Raw genomic sequence first — 27744 nt, 5'->3', positions numbered from 1 at the left:
GACATTTTGGACTGACACCTTTTTTTGGGCGGCGCTTTTTCAGTCGTGTGCCACTGAAAGGGCAACGATAGGAAGTGACAGATTTAGTGTTCAAGAAAAACGGGCCGATCCCAGCAACGCACATACACATTAATCACGCATCAGGTACTGTAAAACACAGAGGGATATTCGGTCTTTTCTTGTGGCTCTGGCACCTTTCTCAGAAAACGGTTGAGGAGAACGGCATGTTATTTTTAAACTGAGGCCTTTTTTGGCATGAATAACTATCTATGAATAAAATGATGATTCCAAAAACAAGGATGAGCAATGTACCAACATTAAAATATAACCAAATAACAACAAGTTTCCCTCAATCACATAAATGAAACAAGCCATCTAAATTTGATTCTGGATTCAAATTAAACACGGGTTGATGTGAACCAATGCTGTTGCTTTAACAGTCACAGATGGTAATCTAGAGCAGATCACACAGATCACATGCATCCTGACCAATATTGGCCTGCTGAAATAATATGAAATACGGGGAAAACTGTCCCACTCATGCATTCGCTTAATGTAATATAACATGCGCCATGATTCCACTAAATAAAAAAAAAAAGACTGACCCTTAACGTACAGAAGAGGGACCTTGTAGTGCAAATCAGTGCCATATAACTATTGATGCAAATGCAAAGTGGTAGGGCACAGAAAAATCCAGTGCAGAAGAGCCACAACGATATGAAAACCACAGTAGGAATGACTACTAGTCGGCAACAAGGTTGGTAATGAATTATAGATTATCTATAGAGATATCGATAATCAAGACGATTAATCGCTGCCACTTCATAATTTGACTGCTGATCCTGCAGAGGCCGCGTTCATTGTTACTCTGAAAGCTGTTGTAATTACGGTAGCGACGACTGTGATTATTGTCATTAAGATGCTGTGGTCATTTCTGTGTCCTTGTTCCTCCATTCTGAAGATGTTTGAAACCTTCTGAGCAAGGCTTCCTGTGGGTCAGACACGCACACAAGAAACACATGTGCTCCAACACAATAGGTTCTTAATGATGATCCAGCCTTCCAATGCTGAATGGAAAAATAAAAAAAAAACACTTGCAGACAGGTGCAAACAATTTTCCGCGCGGAAAATCAAACAGAGCCGCACGCTGATGATAGCAGATGGTCGGCAGAGCCGCAGGACGCTGGCAGCTCCGGTTACTGAGGCCTCCGCTCTAAAAACAAGAGCTCAAATTTAAACAGCGAGTGATTAAAAAGAAGAAGATCATACAATCAATGGAAGCCTTGGAGATCAAGAGAAGGAGATGTGTGACTGCTTCACTGTTGGCACTGCAGCGCAAGCCTCTCTCAAGCCTAGAGATGCACTTGAGGCACTTTTCATTCCTTCACAGTTGCAGGAGACACATGCTGCATATGCAAAGCTCTGCGACCTTTTCAGGCAAGGCTGTCAGTGTAGAATACCATTGTTGGTTCATATATTGGAGATATACACACACACACACACACACACCCACACACACAGATGAATGAACAATGGTTGATCTTGTCTCTTTATTTACTTTAGTTTGTCATTATTTGATAATGGGTTTCTTAAACTGTTCATTGATCTGGATATCCATAATAGCTCAATTTCGCAGATTGAGATAAATAACTTGTTTTGTTTTGTCGCCATCTAATGGCAAATCTGGGAACTGTGAAAGTAAAAAATTAGGCAATACATTCAATATGCACAAACTCAACTCTACAGAGCCTACTACATAGTGAAAAAAGACCTCCAAAATGGTGCAACACAAAAACAATACATAACTACTACTCGAGACTCCATCAGCCTACACTAAAGTGTAAAACACAGAATAGACTACAAGTGTGAACAATTACAACAATTCAAAACTGGGCAGTGTACAATGCTGCTGCCAAAGCCAAGGTCCTAATACTGTTTTATGCGCAAAAATGGCCTGGCAAATGTGAATTAGTGCATAATATCAATAACGAGCCAAAATGAATGAAGTATTTGTTATTAAGGTGTACAATAATATTCATCTAGATAGAGAATAAATAACTTAATTAAAATTCAATAAAAAGCAAACAACGGTATTATGTTCCAAGGTAGACAGTGAAATTTCTGTGTCAAAGAACGTTCCTTCACTCTGCATATGAGGCGCTCAACATGTACCTTGAGGCAGGGCCGGAGCGGGACTCATTTTCAGCCCTGGAATTTCATGCCTCAGACCGGCCCATTTCAGATAACGACCTGTTATTATTAAAATCATGTAATTAGAACATTACATGTTAAGTCTTCAATAGTGCACAGTTTTGTACAACAGAGATGGCCTAGTGGTTAAGGAAGCAGCCCCGTAATCAGAAGGTTGCTGGTTCGAAGGTCCCACTGAAGTGTCACTGAGCAAAGTACCATCCACACACAGCCACACTGTGTTGTTGTCTGTAGCTTTAAATGCTAATGAGGAGAAGAGAGGCGGGACGAGGAGGACAGTGGCCTATAGAAGTAAGCAGGCATTCACGGAAAAGACGTCATCAACACCATTCACCAGCCACAATGTTTGCCACAGACAGGAAGTCGTGTAATCTTTCACTTTATGAGTACATTAGGGGACAAATTCCAAATCCAACCGTCTGAGCTGCCGCTCTCTGAACGGCGAAGCAAAATGACCAAAGCCCACTTTATTCCTATCACAATTTCTAGCCACTGCAGGACCATAGATAGGCTAGGGGACCACTAATTCATGATAAATAATCTTACAAAGTGCAATTTTCATGTCAGGGGACCTTTAAAGGCAGAGGACACATTTTGATGTTGAACTCTGTGCTGTGCTTGTTGTCTATCAAAATGACTTTGTTCTATTTCTTATGTTCAACCTACAGACAGTGAAACAACTGAATTGTTGGATCTTAACTAATATGTAATAAATGAGAGCGCAAAAACACAAACTAATAAGGGGATATATTACCTTACATCAGCTGGAATCTTTCATTTAAGTGCATGCCTTTTTCTCTCCTTCACCATTACACTATCCCATGCTTTGTCAAATTCAAAAGTGCTCAAAATGTCACCCTTCACATGGAGAATCTCCTTCCTGGTTTGTTTCACACCCAGATTGTCATTTGGCCTGGGAAGTAGTATGACATCTTTGTGATATATTTTATGGAGAGTTTTTTCAGCCTAAAACATTTAGGTTTCAGGTTTAAATGTCATTTTCAGCAAAGTGAAACATAAATGCAAAAGCTAGCAAAGAAAATCTCTCTTTAAACAATTTGCCAGCTATGTGTTATCTTTTAAATGATCGTGAACAGTGAACATTTAAGGACACCGAATATCTCGGCTATGTGTTGCCCTCGTCGGGGAGATTGTGTCAATATCTGTTGCCCATTACCTCTAGTACTAATTAAACCAAGTTATTAGTGTACCAGCTAGCGGTAAGTAAAATTACTTGTTAGTTTACAACCGGGCTTTATCCCCATCGGCTATAGTTGAGCCTGGTGGTCTCTGTCCATCCTCTGGCCGACCTAACCTCCGGTTCAGCGGGATTAATATTTACGGCAGCCGCGATGTTGTTTATTACGTCGGGGGATGATAAAATTGTGTGTTTTACATGTGCTTGTGTAACAAAAGTCTGAAATATTTCCTAAGCGGCCCCCTCATCGGTTCGGACGAAGATCTTCAGCGCCACCTGCGCCTATTGCGCCACCTGGTGGAACGCCAGGCATTACAGGACGAGTTCAAATTATGACTTTATTTCGGCAATTCTGCACAAATCCGTAGTTTGCCCAGCCCTGGTCTATGATGTACCTAGTGGCACTTCATGCATGTTATATTTTACTAGACTGTGCAATATACCTGTGAGCAATGTGTAAATCTTTTTTATCTCTTATTTACACTTTATTCTTAAGTCGCTCTGGACATATGATCTGCCAAACGAACACGTCTAATTTGCATAAACATCCGTGTATGTGACTAGTTAGCGTGACGTGGTCAATGTGATCGTGTTGAGCAGGCGCAGTTTGTCTGGTCCCCGTCCTTCATCCACACTGGTCACCAGCCAGAAACGCGCGCGCGCCCGCGCAATAATTAGCGACGATCTTGGCGCTCCAGGAGCGCGCCGTAGCGCACGCCGGCCACTGGTCACCGAAGCGCCACTGAAGTGAACCTCTTATCTCGTATCATGTTAGAACAGTTTTAAAAGTCACCCTTTACCCGAACTGAGATGGACAATATGAAAAAGAAAATGAGGAAAACAGGAAAACACTGAAGTGGACGTACGACATAAGAAATGGACGCGGCGAGACCCAGAGCCTCCTCCCTTGGACGTCTGTGGATTTAAGGAGCTCGAAGCGAACCAGCTTCTGCGGGAAATCGCCTCCACCGGTCTGTTTTTTTTTTTTCTGCGTTGTGGGAAGCATGGGCGACAAATTTGAGCTGCTGAAAAAGACGCCCTCGGCGCGCAAAGTGTCCAAAGAGAGCAGCCTGCAGCTGCGCGTCATGTTCCTGGATGACAGCGAGCGCGTGTTTGAGGTGGAGGTAAATAATAATAATAACAATAATAATTGATCTCATTATCTTCGAACTGCACATATGACTCTCGGTGAAAGTCGTGCCAACTTTTTATTAACGTGATCTTTTTGGAATATGGTGCAGTGGTGTGTTTTACAATATTAAGGCCTATACAATTCAATACAAAAAATTTATGTTACATAGAAACTGTGTTTATAGAGCAGGAGATTTCAGAGTGAGACCCATTTACAGCACTGGCCCGCAGGACATGTCTTTTCACGACTGACTGGGATGTCTTACTCTGTATATGTGTTTTTTTTCTGTCTCTTTCTGACTTTGTGTTTGTGTGTATGTACTGGATGTGTGTGTGTGTGTGTGTGTGTGTGTGTGTGTGTGTGTGTGTGTGTGTGTGTGAATGTACTGGATGTGTGTGACTGTTATTTTGACAGACTGTGCAGCGAATGGCTTCCTTGCTGGTGGCTCAGCTGTGTTTTCCTTATAAAGTAGTAACATTTCAGGCCCCATTATCTGCAAGCCGCTTTTCTCCCATGCAGGAGATGCCCAGGGGGGTCCTGAGAGTGAAAGAGCGAGAGAGATAATCTGAAAAATATCCTTGCCTTACTTATCAGATAGCTCTGGTCACAAACTGAACTTGGCCTCATTCCAACCCTCACAGCCCAGGGCAAAAGAGGCAATTATTACAGGGGGAAGGGGGCAGAAAAGAGGAGAGAAAAGGCGAGGAGAGACAGAGAATGGAGATTATGACTCATTCAGAATATAAGAAAGGCTAACTCTTTTATGCTATATCATCTTTGTTGTCGTGTATATGCAGGGATGTAGTTTTGCTTCACATGTTTTCCAAAGTTCAAGCATATAGGCCAACCCCATATATATATATATATATATATGTAAATTTTTTATGTAGCAAGGCAGGGAAATCTAGTAAAAGACGGTCAACACACTTAGAGGCAATTTAATACCGAGTCAAATGCATGTGGGCAGAAATACTTGATTACAGGTTCTCTATTAGGCCCTCTTCTCTCCCTTCTGTTCCCTTTGACAGAATAATGAGGATGTTCTGCTGACTGCTGAGTCTGTAAACACAGGTTTTAAGGACATTTCCTGTCAACCCCCACTATAACAAGGCCATACAAAAAGTATAGAACATTTACAGAGGGTTAAAATCAAGCAGCTACACATAGTCCTGTAATTAACAATGACATTATGGATTTGATGATTTGCACCACTTTATACCCATATAACAGTTTTAAGGTCTTAATTATATAGATACCAATAGACTAAATTTTGCTCATAATACAGCCTTATTTGAGCTATACACTGGACAGGTGGTGTGACATGATGTGAATGTTCCATTTCTTTTTCTTCTTGATATATTTTGTATCATGTGTCTGTAGCATTTCTACACTCAGTTAACATCCAGTCATTCTCCAGACACGATCACCCTTAGTAAGCAGTGGGCAACCATGACAAGTGCCCAGCGAGTGGTGGATGGTGTTTTGCTCAGTGGCAACAACATGGCGGCTCGGGGTTCGAACCCGCAACCTTTTGATTCTGGGTCCGCTTTATTACCCGCTAGGCCACAACTGCCCCTGAGGGCATCAAATGATTTGACATTGTATACAGTGTATATTAGATGTGTAACCCCTTCTCATGCAATCACTTCCACAGCAAAAGATTTCGGGCAGTGAATTTTTCAACAAAGTGTGTGGGCATCTGAAACTCCTGGAAAAAGAGTATTTTGGGCTGGAGTTCCGTCACCATAGTGGCACTTACGTGAGTGAAACATTTAAATCTTCTTTTGGAAGGAGAAAAAATAAGATTTTCTTCATTGACTTTTTCTGTATATGATTTGAATGCAGGTATGGCTGGAACTACTCAAACCCTTAGCGAAACAAATAAAAAGTACGTTTCAGAAGGAGATATGAAGGAGAAGGAATATTTTTGCATACATATTCACCAATGAAACACATATCTTGGTAAAATGGGACAATAATAGTGATATTCTGTTCTTTTTCTCTCTCTCTTTAACATTTTGTCTCCACTATCTATTCTCTTTTCTCAGACTCAAATGATCTTGTGTTCCGTTTCATTGTGAAATTTTTCCCACCAGACCCTGGGCAGTTACAGAGGGGACTAACCAGGTGTGTTTGGAAGCGTGTGAATATTGTGTGTGGGTGTTTATTGTTACAGTAAGTCTGTGTGAGATCAAAATACCACATTTTACCAGACAGATGTTTTGTTTACCAGACAACATTTCAAAGACCTTGCTTGGGGTAACACACAACACTAATGTTTTATCCTCACAGGTATTTATTCGCTCTTCAGATCAAGCAGGATCTGTCCAATGGCAGTCTCACTTGCAATGACAACAGCGCAGCCCTTCTGGTCTCTCATATCTTACAGGGTCAGCTGCACAATGCTTTTTTAAAAGTGACTTCCTGTCTCTCACAGCATGGCTCCTCTCATAACTTGTAACCCTTCTCTTTGCAGCAGAGTTAGGTAATTATGATGAGGAACTGGATGCTCATCATCTAGAGAATAAACAGTATGTTCCAAACCAAGAGTACCTCGACCACAAAATCATGTCTTACCACAAGAAGCACAGGTAATCTGTGTGTCAGTGTATACTTGACTATAGCCAGCCTTGACCACTCAACTTTTGCAGAGTAGAATGAAAAAATAAAAATGAACAGCAACACATCACTGTCATTTTATTTTAAGCAGATCCATCAGATATTTATTTTTGAACATATTGTACAAAAACAGCCAGTCAGCGTTTATCTGCAGTTGATAGTGGCACTTTGTTCAGAGGACACACGCCGACCCAGTCTGATGAACACCTGCTGGAGGTAGTGCGCAAGCTGGACATGTACGGCATCCGACCACACCCCGCCCATGACGGGGAAGGAATGAGGATCAACCTGGCTGTCACACATCTGGGTGTGCTGGTGTTTCAGGTGGCCTCCTATAACAAGCCAAGCTGTGGAATGAAACGTAGACTGTTCACGACTAATGCCTACCCTACCCCCACAGGGCAACACAAAGATCAACACCTTCAGCTGGGCCAAGGTCCGTAAACTGAGCTTCAAAAGAAAACACTTTTTGATTAAGCTACATGCTAAAGTTGTGGTAAGCAGGGGTACTTCTGAGGTTTGTGCTCTCTGAAGAACATTATGTGCATCATGTGTCATGTCGGTTTGTATTCCGTTCATACATTTCGTTTCTCTTCTATAGCCCTCGCAGAGAGACACAGTCGAATTTGCCATGGCAAGCCGTGACGTGTGTAAGGCTTTCTGGAAGACGTGTGTCGAGTACCATGCTTTTTTCCGCCTGTCTGAGGAACCTCAGTCGCGGCACAAGTCCCTGCTCTCCAGCAAAGGCTCCAGCTTCAGATACAGGTATCTGTACAGGTAGACAGGTACACTCTGTACAGGTAATTCAAGTATGGCAATTTTTAGCAAATTTATCCAAGTCTGTGATTATGTTTGCCAGCCGTGAGAATTATTTTCATAATTGTATGCCCATCATGGCATTCACAATCAAAAAAAAGGGTGGGCAATTTATATGGATACACCTTAATAAAATGGGAATGGTTGGTGATATTAACATCCTGTTTGTGGCACATTAGTATATGTGAGGGGGCAAACCCAAGATGGGTGGTGACCATAGTGGCCATTTTGAAGTCGGTCATCTTGGATGCAACTTTTGTTTTTTCAATTTTTCATGTGACAGGTCAAATTTATTGGTAATTTCACAAGGAAAACAATGGTGTGTTACATTGGTTTTAACATAACTTTATTCTTATTTACAAGTTTCTGACCACTTATAAAATGTGTTCAATGTCATCACCCATTCCCATTTTATTAAGGTGTATAAATGGCCCACCCTGTATATCTAATGTAGTAACACTAAATAGTTCCATGCTACATTGGAGATGAGCAAGTGAAGGGGGTAGATTTGAATGCAGTAATGACAAAGCCTGGAAGCCAGATAAAAAAAAACACTCAAGTTGCTTTTCGTTTGACAGTGGACGGACTCAGAGGCAGCTGTTGGAATGCGTTGGTACTGGAGACAAGAAGCACCTGAAGTTTGATAGGTTTGGAAAATAAGGAGGAGCGATTACTTGAGAAGTGTGGTTAGATTAACTGGTTCAGGTGCTTCTCAAGAAGTAAAATATGTTTGTTTATGTGAAACAGGCTGTATTGCAAGTCTGACTATGACACTCGACAGTGCAGATCCTCTCCAGACCTTCTTACTGATGTCTCAAAACAGGTAATCACCACCTTCTCTCATTCATCCATCAAGGTAGTGCTTATACAGAATGATGTTAATTATTTGGTTTTCAAACTGGCTCATTCCAGTATCATATCAGTAGATTATTGTTAATATTCACAACTTCTGTTTAAAATCAATGTAGTTATGATGCTTAATGTCCTCAGTTGATGTGTGTTTTGACTGCAGTATAACAGTCAAAACACACATCAGAAAATAATAATTATTATTCATATTAGGAATTAAGTTGGCCCAGTCTAAACTAATTAAATAAGCGAAGGCTACTGTTTATTCAACGTTAAAACTTTGAGAACCACTATTTAATTACAAAGTTGCTGTAACCATTGTGTATATGTGTCTTTGTAGCTTTATGAGCAGTGCCACCAATTCCCTCACTCTGCAAGTGTTCAGTCATCTGGTAAGGCAGATGGCAGCAAGCACAGCCAATCAGCAGATGTGGTGAAGCGGTCCCACCACCAGTCCCTTGCCACGGTCAGAGTGAGCCACTCCCTCTCACCGAGGATGCGTTCCATCTCCTCATCAGAGGCAGAGTGTCCAGAGCGCAGAGGGAGAGGAGTTCAAAGGCACAGAGCAGGACACGCCCTTCAGAGGCCACGCCGACGCCCCTCCCCGAGCAGTCAGCAGCAGCTGGTCCTCCTGTATCCCAGCAGCCCCCACTTGCAGTTTCACCCAGTGCTGCCCACCTTCCCACTTTCAGCAGCCCCTTATCTCTCACCAGGCAAGACATCTGCCTCATCACTAGAGTGCCTCCCACTGGCTCGCTCACTACATCGTGCCCCTTTGGAATACATGCCACAGCCAATTGGCTTCTATCCAGACTCCTCTCCTTCTCTCAAACACCAGCAAAAGCTCCACCTCTCTCAAATAGGCTTGGCTGGTTCCCATGTGTACCCTGGTGTTGGGGGCATGGGACGGAGCAAACGGTTAGACCTGGGCCGGGTGGAGGTAGGTCACTATAGCGACGACTCAACCTTCCAAACAGGGCTGCCCAGACGATCAGCCAGCCAGTCAGATGTGGAGTTCCGCCACTCTCTTGCATCATCTTCTTCCTCTGCTGCGGTCAATGCTTCTGAATTCCGACCACTGGGCTACTACCCCCACCTGTCACGACATGCACTCCCTGCAAGGCCCAACTACCTCCCTCTGAGTACCAGCCCTCTTCCAGAACGACCCACCTCCCTCTGCGTGCTAGGAACAGGGAGCTTTAGTGATTCTGACTCAGACCCCTTTTACCCCTACTACTGCCCTGCAGTGGGCAAGGTGGTACGAACTGGACCTCTAGCGCGCATGCGTTTCTCATCTGGAAGCCTCCAACTAGACGAGGAAGAAGGAGAGGAGGACTCGTTTAGTCAGAGTGATGGAGAGACCTGTGCCATTGCTGCTGTCAAGGAAATCAAACTGTAGCAGCAGCCAACCAGCAGAGGGCATACTCAGTATTGAAACTTTAATCGGAATTTAGGTGCCTAACAATTTTTGCAGCCTCTTCTGATTTTGGAAGGGAAAAAAGGTTCAGTTCACCTGAAAATTGTTTCATTGAAACCACTATAGCAGAGACCAATTGTAGCCTTCAGCAGCTTTAAGCAGGAAGGGAATCAGCACCAGGAAAGAAACCAGTGGCATTTGACCATATTATATATAAGCCATCACAAAATGGATGTACATTTTTTGTGTTTCACACTGTCTTAAATTATGTAATCTTGGTAGTATGACTAATTGCAGTTGTGGATTTAATACGTTATTAAATTAGAGTGAAAGTTGTAAATGTCGTGAAGTTAACGTGACTTAGAACAGGTGTTCCCAACCTGACCAGCAGACTTTCACTGCAGTCATCTGTGCTTTCAACCTGTTACATGCATCATTAGGTTAATAATGATCTCTTGATTTTAACTGAGCAAATGGTTTTTAAAAAAAGAATCATGGGAGTGGTCACAGAATACCAGAAATACTTGGAATAGAAAAACATACTTAAAACACACATAATTTCCGAATTAAATATTTATTTATGAAAACCCAAACCAGATTTACAAAGACTAGTGATATATGACAACATATTTGTTGCTCTGAGGAACCAGAAATCGGTTAATTCAAACTATATACAAAAATCTCAGCATTTATCACCTACTTGTTCATACCGAAATATAAAAATATCTTGATCAGAAACAATGATCCGATGTCTCATACACACAAGCTACATTTTTCATTCTCAAGTTCTAAAAAAGCATTCAAATATACAAAGACCTATGTGCTAATGAAGAAACCATCAATATGTACTACGTGATTATTTTAGGCACCAGTGATTGTCATTTGTCTGACATGCATTCCTCCAGACCACTGGACAGACCCAGCAAACAAAGCTGGGAAAGCTGAACACTGCTCTGAAATTTACATCTTTCTCTAAGAATGTGTAAGATTGGGGTGTAAGTAGAGGAAGGCAGTACAACTTCAGTGCAGATGGGCAAAATTGCCCCCTAAATATTGCTCTATAGAACAAGGTCAAGCAATTTAGTTAGCAAAAGAAACCAGAAAAGCTTAAATTTTAGCATATTGAGTACTTACTATTGCATAGTTATGGTTCTCTTTGCCATGTAAAAAGCCCTTTTATTATACAAATCTAAAGACAGCCTCTTGCTGGTTAATCTGAGGTTAAGTATGCCAATAAAGGGGGAAGTAATCAAGAAATAATAATGGAGACTGAATGAGGCCAAAGGGTAAATGATTACACTGGGTTTTATGCTTTACTTACAGGAGCACACACGCAGTCAGGATTCTTCAAGAACCTTCAAACAATGTGCTGAAACAAAAAAGGTTAATGATTGAAGGATATTAAATAAAATCGAGCATTTACAAGATGTCTACTCCAACCCACAAGGAAAGTTGCCACTCCCAAATAGAAGCACACAAGGACTGTCTAGTGTGTGGCGCAGAGATGGAGAATCACGGTTCAGTAATTAACACCTATTTCTTGCCATCTTGACAGGTTGAAAATGGGATATGAATGCGGTATACAAGTCTCAGGTCATCATAATGTATAATGAAAAAAAAAAATACTCAAACGTTATTGAAGCACAGTAACAGGGAGAGCTGATAGTCTCTCTAGCAGCAATCTTATTAAAACAGGTACTGCAGAGGTTTGGCAGGAAAAAAAGTTGAGCAAATAACAGTTAACAGTAATAAGAGTCATTATTATTATTATTTGCATCTACAACATCATTAAGTTTAGGATCGTTAATTCTCACCAACGCACACACACACACACCAATACCTCAAACCATGCACAGCATGGTCCTGACCAATTTTCATCTGCTCTTAAGACAATATTCATTACTTTATTTTTTCTTCCAGAAACTGTAGAAAAGTTGGGTAGATCCAAAAGGCACTAAGAACTGAGAGTATTTAGGTGAGCTGGAGGCAGATTCTGTTTGCAAGCAAACCCACAGCCTCCTCCTCTTCCCATACACACAATCATGAAGGGGACAGTTTTCCATCCCAGTAGTTTTAGCTGGGAGAGGCCCTGCAAACAAAAGCATTAATGATCAATCCCCAAGTTCAAAAACAGCAGCACACACAGAACAACAGGAACGGCAAGAAAAGCAAAGATCCCCACTGACCTCTGGAACCTGTAGAGAATGTGGGCCACCATTTTGTCTGTGATGTCAGGGCAGGCATCTTCAGCCTGACGCATGCTCCTCTCCAGTTCTTCAATGGCACTGCACTTTTGTACACTGTCCCGATGCTGCAGTTTCAGCTAAATGTACACACATATACACAAACATGCTTATAACAGAAAGGAAATCAGAATGTTTCATTTTCAAAAGGAAAAAAAATATATACTTACCTCTGCAAACACAGGAGAGATAACAGAGGAAAGACTCAAAGGTTTTTTAAAATCCTTCTCTTGAACCTAAAATATGGCAATAGGAGATTAATGGTTCTCTTTAGGAATCGCAAAGGTAAGGATGAGGCAACACACACATAATTAAATGAAATAAAAACACTCACAGTGCCATTTAGCTTCACTGTGAGGAAGTTCCAATCAGGGTCGGACAGGCTGTTCTCTTTATTACTGGATTCTCTAAAACACAAGATGTCACTGCTCATTTCTGGCAATAATAATGATCAGAAAACCTAAATAACAGACCACAATGAGACAAACTACAAGGTGCACTTTCGTAATGCACAAGTGGAAGAGAAAAAAAAAAAAAAAAAACTTACGAGTCCGAGTCATCCGAACTGCATTCCCCATCACTGTGTCCCTCTGCTTTCCACCTCTTGTACCTGTCTATCAGCTCAGTCAGATAGGAGGTTTTCTTGCAGCCCTTCACTATGAATTTGTGCCTCAACAGCTCCTTGGCAGTAGGTCTCTGAAAGTAAGGAGACATTCCAAAATTCCATGAGATCTATTAGTTCAATGACTCATGAATCCAAAGAAAACACCCAACCATGCTGACAGGGCCACATAAGTGCATGTAATAATTTTAAGGAACTTTTGGACATCTGTGAGAACGATGTGTTCACACATTAATACTGAAATAATTTAAAAATGCAATAGACTTTTTACACATTAGCAGAAAAAAATCTAGGTAACCTTGCAGTACATCTATAATGCATAACTCTGCTTTCATGCTGCATTAAGAGTGAGAATAATAAAGACAATAGACAGATGTGAGCAGGTCAAAATAAAATTCTTGCTCATTAAAATTTTTTATACAAAAATAATTCCCAAATTTATATTGAGCTATACCAAAATAAAAATGAAATCATGAAGGACTTCTTCTGGAAGCTATTGAAAAGCCACTTCAAAAGGACAACATAAAACACCCTGACTCAATGCAGTATTATGGGATAACATTGGCCGGACTCACAAATGCCGGGTCTTTGTTGAGGCAGGAATCAACAAACTCTTTGAAGCTTTTGCTGAAGTTGCCTGTAAGTGTTGGAGGGCTATTTTTGGGGATGAGGAACAGGACTCTCATGGGGTGCATATCAGCATTAGGGGGCTCCCCTTTTGCCAATTCGATCGCCGTGATGCCCAGGGACCAAATATCCGCCTGACACACACACACACACACACACACACACACACAGTAAGTCAAATGAAGCACAGAGGCTATTTTCATCAGTAAAGTAGTAACAGTAAAGCAGGTTATAGGCAGCACAATTAAATTGTTGGGTTTGTTCTTTGGAATAATAAATGGCCTGTGATGTAGACTGGTCAGTCAATGTTTTTTGATCCACCCTTTAAAAACAAGAAATGAATACGTGAAAGAGAAAGAGAGAAAAGCTGGATCTCAAAGCTGGACTTCAATCATGCACACAGTTAAAATTTAATGACAGACCTCAGAGGCAGACGCTGTGTTACGCCCATGCTCTACTGGGTATGGCCACAATCCCAGCCATTACACTGAGTATTTTTAGGCCTAATTTTCATACACACTCCATAAAATACTTCACAAAAGTGTTAGTCCAAATCAAATGATTACAAACTTCTGACTCATAAAAACCCACACATGCTTCAGTCAAAAACAGACATACCTTGGAGTCATAAGCAGACTGTTGGATGACTTCTGGTGCCATCCAAAAGGGTGTGCCCACAAATGTATTCCGTTTGATTTGCGTGTCCGTCAGTTGCCCAGCAACACCAAAATCGGCCAGCTTTACCTCACCCTGCTCTGACAGCAGCACATTTGCCGCTACTCCCATCAAAGAAAGAAAAAAGTTAACATATGCACATTCAACGATCTGAAGAGCACTCACAGTGTCAATAGAACAGACAATGGAGTGAATCGCATAAGTCATATATCTTATTATGTAGTTATGGTATATTTTATATCATCGGGCCTTACTAGGAGATGTCTCTTGGTTTTATCATGCGTAAGTGTGTTAATCCCTGTAAAAACAGCAGCCTACTGACAATCATTTCAGAATGGTGACTAAATATGGCTGACAGTACTGTTAAATCACATAGGAGGCAGTGGTGGCCTAGCAGGTAAGGAAATGGACCCCTAATCAGAAGGTTGCTGGTTCGAATCCTGAATCCTTTGTGAAGGAAACTGTGTGCTGTGCTTCACAATGACACTCACTTCACTTTAGGTTTACTTTGCACATTAAAGGTCCCATGACATGACGTGGAATTATTTAACATTGATACTAGTTCCCCTAGCCTTTCCTGCAGTTGCTAGAAATGGCGATAGGTGTAGTGTGCGTTGGCCATTCTGCTCCGACATTCAGAGAGCAGCAGCTCACATGGCTGGATCTGGAATTTGTCCCCTTATGTCATCACAAGGGGAATTTTTTTATTCTGGAAAATTGCTGACAACTTCCTGTCTGCACCAAACATTGTATCTGGTGAATGGTGTTTGTGACATAATTTCCATGAATGCATGCTCACTTCTATCGACCACTCTTCCTCTCTCCTCCTCATTAGCATTTAAAGATACAGACACCGAAACGCCCTGTCCTGGGAAAACCTTATTGTGAAACTGGCTCACAGTGGCTGTAATGCGAAAAATAAAGGCTGAATTTCAGAAGAAAAAAAAAAAGACTTCACATACAGTATTATTACTATATAAAAGCAAAAAAATCATGCCAGAGGACCTTTAAATAAGTGCAATTGCTTTTGGTTACAACCAAAAGTCAACAAATAATGAATCAGATTTAGAGAAGCATGGTACCTTTTATGTCTCTGTGGATCTTCCTTTCTGAGTGAAGGTAGTCCAGCCCTTTCAGAATCTCCTTTAGCATGGTTGCAATCTGAAACTCATCAAATGGACCTGCTCGCAACTACACCACACATACACATGAATTGGAAGACAAGACACATCCAAACAGAGAGACAAAGAGATACTGAGTTTCCAAGGCAATTCCCAAGGATTTGATTTCAAGGAAAGGAATAATGAGGCATAATGTTATACCAGGTCCAGAGCCGAGCCTCCACCCAGATACTCCATAATAATCCACAATTTACTACCCTGTAAATAAGAGAGAGACTTGTTAAGCTCACTTTGCTGTAAATGAAGTAACTTAAACTGTAACCATCATATTTAAATACATTTTATAAAATAAACAATGAAAACAACTGATAACAATATGCTGTAACACACACAAGCCTGGGCACGTAATATTGTATGTCAGTTCTTGCTGCAGGGCTGATTGGGTTCTGACACCTTAGAGCACAATGCCACTCCCAGAAACACCTTTCACCGTCAAAATATATCCCCAAAACTGTACTTATTCAGAAAGCTGCTCTGCAATATAATACAGTAAACATTTACTGCAGTACAGAAACTTGTCAATATTATCTGGATCAGGACAATCATAAATGAAAAATGTCCATAGAACGCGATACTGACTGGGATTCTTACCCCTGAGGATCTATTATGAAAGATTTATAGGATAAAATATATGGTGTCAATGTTTAACAACACTCCTTTATATTGCCACTCTTGACCCAATTCCTATTTTGACCCTTTGAACCTTGAACCTGTGGGCCCATTTTTCTAGTTTTGTATGTATATTTTAATGTCTGAATAGTGAGATCCTCTCGAAGTCTCTAGCTACAACCAGGCTTAATTAAAAAAAATCTTAATTGTATTACTGTTAATAAGTTAACACAAATCCAAGAATTTAGGGTTAATACCTTACTACAGTTCTTTAGTTACACATTATATTGAGAATACACACAAATTACCTAACAGCACCAAAAAAAAAAAAACCTTTATGCTTAATGTTAAACATGGACAGAGCGGGAGCGGTGTTTCATTTTCTCTGTATTTGTGTAAGTTTACAGGGGCTGACAGTGCAGTAAAATTGGAAGTTGCAAAGAATTATACAATAGCACAAGATGAACAAAGATGAAAAGGCAAATGTTCTGAAAGAGAGCCAATTTCTAAGATGGAAAAGGTTATAAAATATCAATGATCACCATTTACAGACCATCACCATTACTGCCTCTGCCTAATTCTTAAAAAATTAAATGTTACAGCCTCTCCTTTTGGAAGGTTATAACCTTTGGACACTAAACTGCCATCTAGTGAGCCTAATTATAACATCGATGTATGGAAATGTGTGATGCTTAAATCAATATTTTCATATATATATATATATATATATAGGAAGCATAATTTAGCCTTTACATGGTTAAATGAGTGTGGAAAGTCTTAGTAAACCACAAGTATTCAAGTACTACAGAAAGTAAACATTTTCAATGACAGCATAAGTACATCAAAACAGTTAATATATGCCCTTAAACTCATGGGAAGAAAGGATTGCATTTTTATTTTCTATTATTTGCTATTCAGTCGGTCACATCACATAATATGTCAGTAATTATAATAATTGGCTTTGTGAAATTTTCCTTAAGCATCTTGCACACATTACATCCCACTCTCTTATAAACACCACTTGACTTGAAGCAAACTGACAAACAATGACCAACCTTTTAATTAAATTCTGAGTTATTAATTAAAAAAAAGTGAGCTAATGAGAGTCCACAATGACTTAATTCTTATAAACCAATCAGCAGAGTTCTTGAGGCGTATGAACTGACAGTATGAGTACAGCAGAGGTATTACATAATAGTGTAGGCATCCTAGTCAGATGACAGGTAAGAGAGAGGGAGCAGCTGTACCTTCAGATAGGAGCCATAGTACTTGGTGACATAGGGGCTGTCACACTGGCTGAGGACCGTAATCTCCTGCTGGATGTCTTCGATTTCATCCTCTGCTTCCTCCAGATCGATGATCTTGATGGCCAACACATTCTGGGTACGATTGTCAATGCCTTTGAAGACTTCACCAAAGGAGCCCTTACCAATACGCTCCAATTTTGTGAACAGCTGCTCTGGGTCTGCCCGACTGTTCTACAAGGAACAAGGAAAGAGAACAAATAAATAATGATATGATGAATGATGACACTGAATACTAAACAATCCAAAAAAGCTGACAAAGTGTTATACAAAGTAGGGGTGTAAGAAAATATTGATACTGCAATATATCGCAATATTTTACACAGTGATATTTTGTATCGATACAGGGAGATCAAATAACGATATTTTTGTATACAAATTTAGCCAAGTGTTTTCTTTAGTGATGTCAGCAGAGGTGAGGGTCAGCATGCGACTACATCATCCACTGCTATAGATGGCGGTGTACAGCTGGGTACTTTGAAATACTGCTTGGCATTTAAAGGCAGAGGGAAATCGCAAAACATGATCGACTGATCACAGAACCTTGTATTTCAGCTCAGTTTTTACATTTTCAGTGAACTGTAGAATATCGCAATATGTACTAGGGCTGCAACTAACGATTATTTTAATAATCGATTAATCTGTCGATTTTTTTTTATTAATCGTTGAATCGTATAAAAACAAACAAACAAGAAAAGCATTCATTTCCATCCCTTTATTCAAAAGCAGAACCAAAATGTTTAGAAAGTGCACAAACATGTTGCTCCTTGAGCTGTTATAATAATAATAAAATAAAATAAAAATGGACTAACACATGCTTTACATCTGCCAAATATAGACTTTTTTTTTTTTTTTTTTTTTTAAAGTGCCACCTGAGCTGCCAGAACGATAAATAATTTATAAAAAAAATAAATAACAATACAAATCAGAAAATTTAACAGGATTTGTTTGAATGTCAGAACTTGTTCTCTACACTACACTGCAGATGCACACACTCACAAACTCTCACACTGACACACACACACTTTACACAAACTTAGTAGTTTTGTCCTGATTTCAGTCCAAATCTTAAATCAAGATACATTTAGTAGACACATGAAATAGCAAAAGAAATGATGTCTTATTTTCTGATAAAACATCTCAAAATTAAGTGATTGTTTGTTTAAAACAAGAAAAAATATCTGCCAACGGGGTAAGAAAACTAATCTTAATGAGATATAATCTCAAACAAGTTTTAAGCATCACTTAATTTTCTCATGCCATTTTTCTTGTCTAGTAATCTTGATTTAAGATTTTTTAGATACTTGGACTGGAAACGAGACAAAATTACTAGGTAAGAAAAGCATTTTTGGCAGTGTAGCTATACATGACAACAGATTGAAAAATGAATGGTCCAAAAAAGGGTGTTGAATAAAAACATGTCTTTAGTCTTTTAATTCAAAGTAACTATAGCACCCCTTTTTTTTACTACTGTTATTAACGAGCTAACGCTAACTTGTCATGCTTGTCAAGCTGGATGACGGGTAAACATTTACAGCATTTATCAGACACCCTTATCCAGAGCGACTTACAATCAGTAGTTACAGGGACAGGGACAGGACTTAGGGTTAAGTGTCTTGCTCAGGGACACAATAGGCGAGTCGTCCACGCGGAGACGCAGAGAACAGTCCGAACGCTGTTTCATCCCCCCTCCACACCTGTAGGTGGCACTGTAAGTCCCCGTCTAGTTCTCCTCCATGGTGAATTAAACACCAGCACCAGGGACATTACGTTCCTCGCTTCAAAACGGAACAAAAGTAGGATTCTGTAGCGACTTTCCATGCTGCTGAACGCCCTTCTTCCTCCTCAAACACTCCAACATGTTTGCGTTTCAGGGGCTGGATCATTGCCGTGGTGCTCCCGTGTCATGCCATGTCGCTTTTGCATATTTTCACGCAGATTTCTCTGCCTCCGCCATGTATCTGTCCTCTACCTCCGCTCGTTTTTTTTATTTTTGCTCCACGCTGTCTATGAGGCGCCAAACTCTGCTAACATCTGTGCGCGAGAGAGACCGAGTGTGTTCACTCCGCTCCGCGCTCCAATAAAGTTTTTTTTTAATAATCAAACGTCTCCGCGTCGCGCGACATAACGAATCGATTAGTAAATTAATTGCCAACTCTTTTATTAATCGATTTTTATCGATTCGTTGTTGCAGCCCTAATATGTACAGTATCACAATATATTGTGATATGATTATATAACAATACCTATTGTATTGCGAGATCCTTGCAAAAACACACCCCTAATACACCCGTAAGATCAATATTATTTCATGCACTGACAATAAGCAAACTTATGTGAAAAGTTAATATTTTATAGTTATTATATATTACTTGATAATGACAAGGACATTACATATATGTTGCATTTAATAAACTGGATTCAGCCCTGGGGAGGTTTATATTATATCTTATAGCCTCCAAACAACGTTTTGGTTAAACATGAGAACTATAATACGGGATTTTATAATGGCCAAATATAATCAAAACAGTTGTTTAGCCTTACCAGGGTTTGTCGTTCGACAGTAATATAAAGAGTTTTTATTGATTATTTAATTTTGTAGAATATTGTATTTTGAAAGCACTGGGCATTTCAAGTTATAAGTAATTTGAACGTTTCGCTTAGAAATTAAACATTTCACTATTAGTAATTTGTATGCGACTTTTCATTGATATTGCATATCGCAATATTGATCTCAATATGTCTTTTTCCCCAAATCGTGCAGCCCTAATTGAATACTATTTACAGATGCATGTGCCACCTCCATGCACACAAGATAAAGAGCAACCATGCTATCACTAAAGGAAAAGGTTTCCTGCTCTTAGTTGCTTTTTAATAAAATGAATGTACTTGTCTATATGGTGTCTGTGCACTGGTCAAGGTTCAATTTCATTCAACTACACAGACTCAGCACTCACACCAGTGTTCAAGCAAAAGTACATCAACTCTGGCATTCTGCACATGACTGAGGGTGTTAGAACAAATCTGTTCAAGTAGACCCAAAGTGTATATGTTGGGAGGGGGAGCAAGAGCATTCGCTGGAGCTGTACAGTTCCACTCGGCAGCGGTGGAAGGAGAACACAGGGAGATAACAGAGTTCGCGGTTACTGTGCCGTATTTGTAGCTGAAGGAGGTAGGCGGAAAGAGTTGGCCACAGTGAGGGCAGAAGGACCTGAGGGCAAGGCAGAAGAATAGTGGTGGCAACAATTGGCAACATCGAGTTTTAAAACCTGAGATGGGGCAAGGGCAAGTCTGAGAGAAGAGGTCAAGCTAGGCGGTCGATGTGTAGAGAGGTCAATCAGGATAACAGTGGCGAGGGGAAACCGATGATGGACGGGCATCAAACAAGATAGCAGGATGTTTATATACGATGCTGACCCAGCCTCGCCTGTTACTGGTGGTCATCCCTGCAGTCAAGTGAAAGCAAAGATGAGTCTGAATATACAGGAAGAGCGAGAGGCCATATGTACAATACGAAACTGTGCACAGCACTGACTCCTTTTTAAATGTTTATTGATTTTACAGCTATGACTTCCCAAGCCCAACGTCTACAGCACACAAAAAGGCACAGTGCTGGTTCATGGGAATGCTGGAACAGAACCACACTGAAGTATGAATAATGAGAGTGGAGTTTCTTGGTTGCCAAAGACAGGGTCTACTTAGATATAAGCAAAAAGCTGGCCATCAGAAATTAACTTTAAAGCTTTTTCAGCCACAAACGTGTCTCAATCTCCTTGCCTGTTCCCTAAAGGTCTTCCTGTTATATAAACATAGTCTAATAGTTAATGTGTTAAAACTGGGCTAATTCTGTTCAATCCAGTCCCATTTTAGCAGTGGGATAGAACATGAGAGGAGGGTTGGAGAGCGAGAGAGGAGATTAAGCTGAACACAAGCTGAAGCGCTTGGCACGCAGACCTTGGCCTCCCTGCCTCTAGGACTTTGCCAATGCCAGCGTGTGCCAGGGTGCCCACCAAATGCCTCTAAAAACAGGAAGCTTGCTAAAAGGAGCAGTGTTTTTTTGTGTGTGGGTGTGTGAGATTGCATGAGTGAAAGAGTGTGAACAGGAACCCACAACGGTCAACAACACTCAGAGCAGGGTGATGAAGTCACCAAACCAAAATGCAGAATACAAATTACACCCAAGATGAGCCTGCCATCATAGGACATGCAAGATTTAAATTTTTTTTTTTGCTTACCCTGCAGCACGCACACTTAGAAATGTACAGGAAAATCTGGACCACGGCTTTCACAATCTGTAGAATATGACATGGACCTAATATATATCTGTTGTTTTAACCACAGGGAGAATTTCAGAGTTACATAGACTTTTCCCCTCCCGAACCTCAGATCACACTGGTTCAACCTCAGATTTATTTTAATTGCACCATTATGGAATTAGTTTGCACGTGTGACCAAATTGGTCGAACTCTGTCATACTCGTAGCCCTGTAGAAGTATATTAACAAATACATTGAGTGATTTCTAGTGACACTATAACTGCAGTGGCAAATTGTAGCCTTTCACTTCTGCAATACATATTCACACTTGTAAACAAAAACTAAGTCTCACACACACAGCATGGCCGCATTTAACACAGACTTTATGCATTTTTCTTTACTTCGCTGAAACTTCAACAGGTGACAAATAAATCCAGATGCCTTGTCAATTCATGCAGAAACATCCACCTCATGTTACAAGCCTAATAGGGTAGTGGTGCACCAGCAAGGTCCATTTAATTTCAAGTAATGAATTATACTCTTCTAATAACACTTTATAAGACAAAGGGAATTATTAGTTAAGTTACAGCTAACAATTATAGATCAGATTAATGCAAATACATTCAAATTTCATATATTTACTTTGCAGGGATTCTTTGCATACCCAGGGTGCACAATCAAAGTGCACTTTGCTGTACTTCCCTAAACACTTATTTCAGTTGGAGCAACTGAGAACTACACAGGTTTGCTGGAATTACTGTACATAATGTAATGATAGTGGAAGAAATATTTTATACTTGTAAGGGCTGATAAATAGTAAATGAAATGAAATAAAATGTGAGAAAATCAAAGCAACTATATATATGTAATACAGTGCCCTTTAGTGAAATTAAAGTGATTGTCATTGTGAAACACTGCAGCACAGCACACAGTGGCACAACGAAATGTATCCATCACCCTATGTGAGCAGTGGGCAGCCATGAAAGGAACCCGGGGAGCAGTGTGTGGGGGACGGTACTTTGCTTAGTGGCAACTTGGCAGATCGGGATTTGAATAGGCAACCTTCTGATTACAGGGCCGCTTCCTTACGCGCTAGACCACCACTGCCCCAATACTGACAACACAGGGAATCGAATCGGTGTCAGCCGTGCCTAAAACTGACATCAGCGGTATGCTGTGGAGGTTTAATAGTGTATACCAAAAACCATGCAGTGCTGCATGACTCAGGCCCTCTTTTAACTCAAGACCAAGTTTTCTACTTAATTATTACCAAGGGATTGATAATGATGTATGTGTCAAGCTAAAAGCAGAGAGGAAAGGGGGGACATGTTCCAAATCAGTTTCATACTAGGAGGTTGCTTCCCACAGTCTGTTCCACAACTCACAACTGTAGATTTTGGTCTGATTCAGGCTAAATTCCAATCATTTTGGTTGGGTCAGGTTTGCGCAGTAAATGAGTGGTCAGAAAACACAAAATTCCGGTCTATAGTACCTATCATGTCCGTATAATAATTTGCAAATCCCAGCCACCGTCATGAGGTGATGCATTTTAGCAGAACTGGTCACGTCGGGTGGGATTCTGTCTGGCAAACACCTCTAACGCAGGGGGGACTTGCTGATCCAGGGCCAGAGACTGCAGTCCGGAACACAGCACATACAACGTATATAAAACTGGGGCTAACTCCTGTTCTTCCGTGGCAGGTGGTGAGCCAAACAAATACAGAATATTTATTATTGTAGGGGGGTTATTACTTTTCACAGGGTTTTATCCGAACACCACACCTCAGTTCTTTGTCATTGTTCAAATCCACACCCATCCCATACAACAGTGCTGCTCTCTTAAAGCGCATGTCACAACGACAGCCCAGGTAGGAATGGATATGGAGTCGGGCAAGTGTGAAAAACGCAACACCACCAGGCAACACGACAGATTAGTAGTATCAGCACCTAAAACCTTAATCATTACATTTATATCCAGAATTATATATCATATCCTGTATACTACTAAATGTAGTAAATCTGTCTTAAAACGTAACTGTTCTGGAGATGTTTTTTATTTATTAAACTGCAGTATTGGAGTTAAACTGCAGTTTAATAAAAATCAAGCAATCATTGCAAAAGGGTTTTCTGTTAATCAAGTAACCTTAATGACTGACAGACTTGCATTAGTGAACATGGCGCAGTGGTGGTCTAGTGGTTAAGGATACGGCCCCGTAATCAGAAGGCGAATCCCAATCCGCCAAGGTGCCACTAAGGTGCCACTGAGCAAAGCACCGTCCCCACACACTGCTCACCGAGAGTCATGGGTTAAATGCAGAGGACAAATATCACTGTGTGCACTGTATCACTTCAGTTCACTTGAGCAGATATTTCATACATTTCATACATACAAGTCATTTAAATCAAAAACTATCTCTAGACAGGATGTGCGATCAATTTGACGTTATTCCAATGCACACAACAATACAAGGACAACAAAAAAAATTGTATATTTCTAAACAATCCTAAACAATGTATTGGGAGTACCCTACCAGGCAAAGTTTTTAATCCTAGTTTTAGCAACAAAAAAAAAATATGAGCCTTCATGTACTTATTTGAATACCCATGATGCATTGTTAAAAAACAAGTTGTTTCTTCAAAATATAAAGAACAATAAGAACACATATACATTAACATAATATTCATTATAATATTACTATTCCCAGAGTATTACCTAGGTTCACAGCTGCCCAATAGTTTTATATTATTTTCTTTAACTTTCACTGAAATGCATACATGAACAAAGGACAGTACTGTCCAAACCGCCATTGGTTGGTTTCTTTCATGAGTTCAGTCTACGTGTATTTTTCCACAGTTGCCAGGCGTCCCACACCAGGACGGCTGTTAATGAACCAGTGTTCCCTGAATGCCTGGGCACAAGGTGCAGTCTGTCTGAAAGCCTCTGAACTCTGCCTCCAGCTAAATTTAGCCCGAGCCTTTTAAAACACCTCCAACGAGGAAGTAATTCCACACAAAGCGAATAGGCCTATAGCACGAGAGGTCGCGCCTGCCATCCAATCAGAAGGCACCAACTTGGTTTCGGGGAATGGAATCCTGTGACGTCACTATGACGGTACATGCATCTTAATGGCACAATTCTGGATGCAGTGTAGCCAAAGACACACACACCTTCTTTTGCTCCAAGGCGTTGGCCCAAATGACACATTAATGATTCTTGAAAGTTGGAGAGGAAATCTTTTTCCCGGCACACACAGTAACACCTACTTTTAATAAGAGTACAAAATACACAAAACCTCCACGGGTATTAAAAGAAACCCACTGATCCCTGATGGATTAAGGGGCATTCCCAGTCTCTTTTAATCTCTCTCTCTCTCACACACACACATACAGATTAAACAGGTACGACCTCACCGCAAAGGAAATACACGAACCTTTGATCCTTGAGAACGATAGAGGACAGACGGTACACATTGTACACAACAAAAGCCAACATGACCCAAGCACAGGGCTGGGAGATCTTGCTCGCTTCACTTCAACAATGTTTCGAGTCTTTGTAAAAAACTGTTTTGGAACTTTCCTGCTGGCTCTTCGTAAGACGTGTCCAACCTAACGCACATGATCAGACTGGTATAAACAGAACCGATTAAACATCCGGACCGGGAGCTGCTGTCCCATCCCAGAATCCACCTGGTGAAGGCAGGCTGCTGGGACGCCGCTCCGCGGTGGAGTTAATCGAGAGGTAATCGTCTTATGGCTACCTGAAGACCGTCCTCGCCGCCCCACCGTGGCTGCACACGGATTCGCTGTTCAACCCGCACGGCGGCCGCCGAGGCCTCTTACCTGCATGCCTGCCACTTGCATGCCTGGCACCGGTGACTGTGCCATCTTCCGCGGCACAGAACGGCTGCTCGGCGCGCGCTGTCCCGGTGTGTTGAAGAGGTGGCGGTGCAGGAGAAGTCGCAGGTAAAAGTTGGGTCTCTCCTCCCGGACTCCCTAAAAGTTCAGGCGCTCCGCCGCGCTGTCAACTCGGGAGAAACGCAGCAGAACGGTAGCTGTATTCCGCTTCATCTAACCGCACAGTCCTCCCACGTTTTGCCTTATTAAGCGTCGTCGGTGCGCGAAACTCCCCGCTTTCGAAGTTTCCCCCCATCCGGGTCTAAAGTAAGCCAACAACGGCGCTGGGAGTGAACGTGAGCGCCATGTTTTACCGGAGTCTCAGGCTGGGTGGAGCTCGGCAGCGGGGACGCGCGGCTCGGTGACGTCACGACGCTCTCTCGTTCTCGCTCTCTCACTCACTCGTTCCTACAGCTCATGAAATAGCTGTAGGCTTTTACTAAAAATTCCAGTAACACAAGTCCAGTTAAATCATTAAACCAAGCGAATGGTTGATTTTTTTTATGTAAATTTTATGCAAATACCCCTTTATACTATACAAATGCGTTTTACCAGGCTACTTATCCTTACACTTAAGGGTGTCGAGTGGACTTGGATACATTTACGTATTTATAACTAACACAAAACAAGTTCAGAACTACTGGAACAGTGTAAGCAAAAACATTACTTTACTTAGCCTAAGCTAGAATGGGCACATATCTAGTTAGATAATGTGACCAGAACTCCTATCTTTCCCTAACTTGAAAAGATTGCATATGTCTGTGTGTTTTTTTCTATTGAAATATCACTAGAAATCCCCCTTCTCCCCGCTCGGGCTAAGTTATCCCCCTTTACTTTACTTTACTTAGCAGACGCTTTTATCCAAAGCGACTTACAAGAGGAAGACACCAGCAATTCTCGTTCGAATCTCAAATCTTCACAATCTCAAATTGGATCACACTAATTTAGCAATAGATCAACAAACATGGACTTTAGTTAGACAATACTGAACAAGTACTTACTGAAAAGTAACTGAAAGTAAGTACTCGCCACATTAACACGAAAAGATAAACGCTTCATTTCCCCCAAGTTTCCGGTAGTTTGAAGTTAATGCGCTAGGTGGCAGTGTTTCCAGTTTTATTCGGGTTTTTAAAGCATTTTCTGTGCGTGTGAATTTCATTCAGAATACATGTTTTAATTGTCAGATAACTACGATTCTACTTCTTTATTGTATATATATGTCATATTGCTACTCATTTTAGATACTACATTGCAACATAGTGATCTGTCTACATGTCTATGTATATATACTAATATTCCAGTTTTATTGTTAAAAATAACAATAAAAGGGGAACCAGGGGAACCAATTTCCACAATTTTACTTTCACTTTACCATAAAAACCATGCACAGACTCAATATCAAATCTTAAGGTGTGTGGGGACATACCTCTAAAGAGTCAAAGAGAGGACCAAAACCATCCATTATTTCAAGAGTGCAAGCTACTGCCTTTCACATGCCTCAAACACAGTGTTTTTAAAATTCATTGTAGCTGGAACTAAGACACTTTGAATGAAAGTGAATTAAAACTGATGCTACATGCTTACATGCTTTCAAGAGAAGTTAAGCTTTGTCTCCATCTGCAGTCCAAAGCAGAAATTAGAATTTGTATCATGAACACAAAATGGCTTCTAATGTTGAAAAAGAGAATGGGTAAAGAAGTTTCCCTTGTACCTTAACAAATGATTAGGCAACTTATGAAATATTAACATTTATAGCATTTGGCAGACACTCTTATCCAGAGCAACTTACATAAGTGGTTTGGGGCAGCGGTGGCCTAGCGGGTAAGGAAGCTGACCTGTAATCCTCAAGGTGCCACTGAGCAAGGTACCGTCCCCAGACACTGCTCTTCATGGCTGCCTACTGCTCACCACGGGTGATGGGTTAAATGCAGAGACCACATTTCACTGTGTGCTGTGCTGAGGTGACAACTAAGTTGCTAACACTGAAATCCCTAATTTGGTTCACTAGGACCCGGTCTGTAGATACCATTCGCGTAGAAAGTGACATAAGAGATCTTATCAGTTAAATTATTTTAACAGGATGATTTTTAGC

The 27744-nt window shown here is 40.8% G+C and overlaps 2 protein-coding genes across 4 annotated transcripts; one reads left to right on the top strand and one right to left on the bottom strand.

Annotated features, from left to right (window-relative positions):
• The first annotated feature begins 4098 nt into the window (after window positions 1-4098).
• Window positions 4099-10582, top strand: LOC114786126 (FERM domain-containing protein 7). Of its 3 annotated transcripts, none has more exons than XM_028972993.1 (12): window positions 4099-4533; window positions 6196-6300; window positions 6387-6429; window positions 6638-6668; window positions 6834-6931; window positions 7018-7132; window positions 7337-7484; window positions 7561-7656; window positions 7762-7925; window positions 8555-8623; window positions 8724-8799; window positions 9166-10582. In XM_028972993.1, the coding sequence occupies exons 1-12, from the start codon at window positions 4414-4416 to the stop codon at window positions 10222-10224; spliced, it is 2124 nt and encodes a 707-aa protein (XP_028828826.1). In that variant the 5' UTR covers window positions 4099-4413; the 3' UTR covers window positions 10225-10582. The 3 variants fall into 3 exon arrangements, with proteins under 3 accessions (XP_028828826.1, XP_028828818.1, XP_028828835.1); XM_028972985.1 differs by having other exon boundaries at window positions 6590-6668; XM_028973002.1 differs by lacking the exons at window positions 8724-8799; window positions 9166-10582 and having other exon boundaries at window positions 6590-6668; window positions 7762-7960; window positions 8555-8663.
• A 215-nt stretch (window positions 10583-10797) lies between these two features.
• LOC114786145 (serine/threonine-protein kinase 26-like) lies at window positions 10798-26721 on the bottom strand. Its single transcript, XM_028973011.1, has 11 exons — window positions 25599-26721; window positions 17447-17677; window positions 15732-15788; window positions 15492-15600; window positions 14353-14510; window positions 13683-13868; window positions 13033-13181; window positions 12820-12892; window positions 12656-12721; window positions 12429-12565; window positions 10798-12331 (listed from the first exon to the last, which is right to left on the bottom strand). The coding sequence occupies exons 1-11, from the start codon at window positions 25641-25643 to the stop codon at window positions 12316-12318; spliced, it is 1227 nt and encodes a 408-aa protein (XP_028828844.1). The 5' UTR covers window positions 25644-26721; the 3' UTR covers window positions 10798-12315.
• Window positions 26722-27744: the final 1023 nt, after the last annotated feature.

This window comes from Denticeps clupeoides, chromosome 1, assembly GCF_900700375.1.
Source record: "Denticeps clupeoides chromosome 1, fDenClu1.1, whole genome shotgun sequence".
NCBI lineage: Eukaryota > Metazoa > Chordata > Actinopteri > Clupeiformes > Denticipitidae > Denticeps > Denticeps clupeoides.
The sequence above is the reverse complement of the archived record's forward strand: the minus strand, read 5'-3'. Positions and strand labels throughout refer to the sequence as shown.

Bases quoted from the DNA above. Each gene is read 5' to 3' on its own strand.
- LOC114786126 (XM_028972985.1), top strand. From the start codon at position 4,414: ATGGGCGACAAATTTGAGCTGCTGAAAAAGACGCCCTCGGCGCGCAAA. The intron at 4,534-6,195 runs GTAAATAATAAT...TCACTTCCACAG, and splicing joins AGCGCGTGTTTGAGGTGGAG to CAAAAGATTTCGGGCAGTGA. The intron at 6,301-6,386 runs GTGAGTGAAACA...ATTTGAATGCAG, and splicing joins GTCACCATAGTGGCACTTAC to GTATGGCTGGAACTACTCAA.
- LOC114786145 (XM_028973011.1), bottom strand. From the start codon at position 25,643: ATGGCACAGTCACCGGTGCCAGGCATGCAAGTGGCAGGCATGCAG. The intron at 15,601-15,731 runs GTATAACATTAT...TGTGTGGTGTAG, and splicing joins GAGGCTCGGCTCTGGACCTG to TTGCGAGCAGGTCCATTTGA. The intron at 12,893-13,032 runs GTAAGTTTTTTT...CTTGTGTTTTAG, and splicing joins AGTTCGGATGACTCGGACTC to AGAATCCAGTAATAAAGAGA.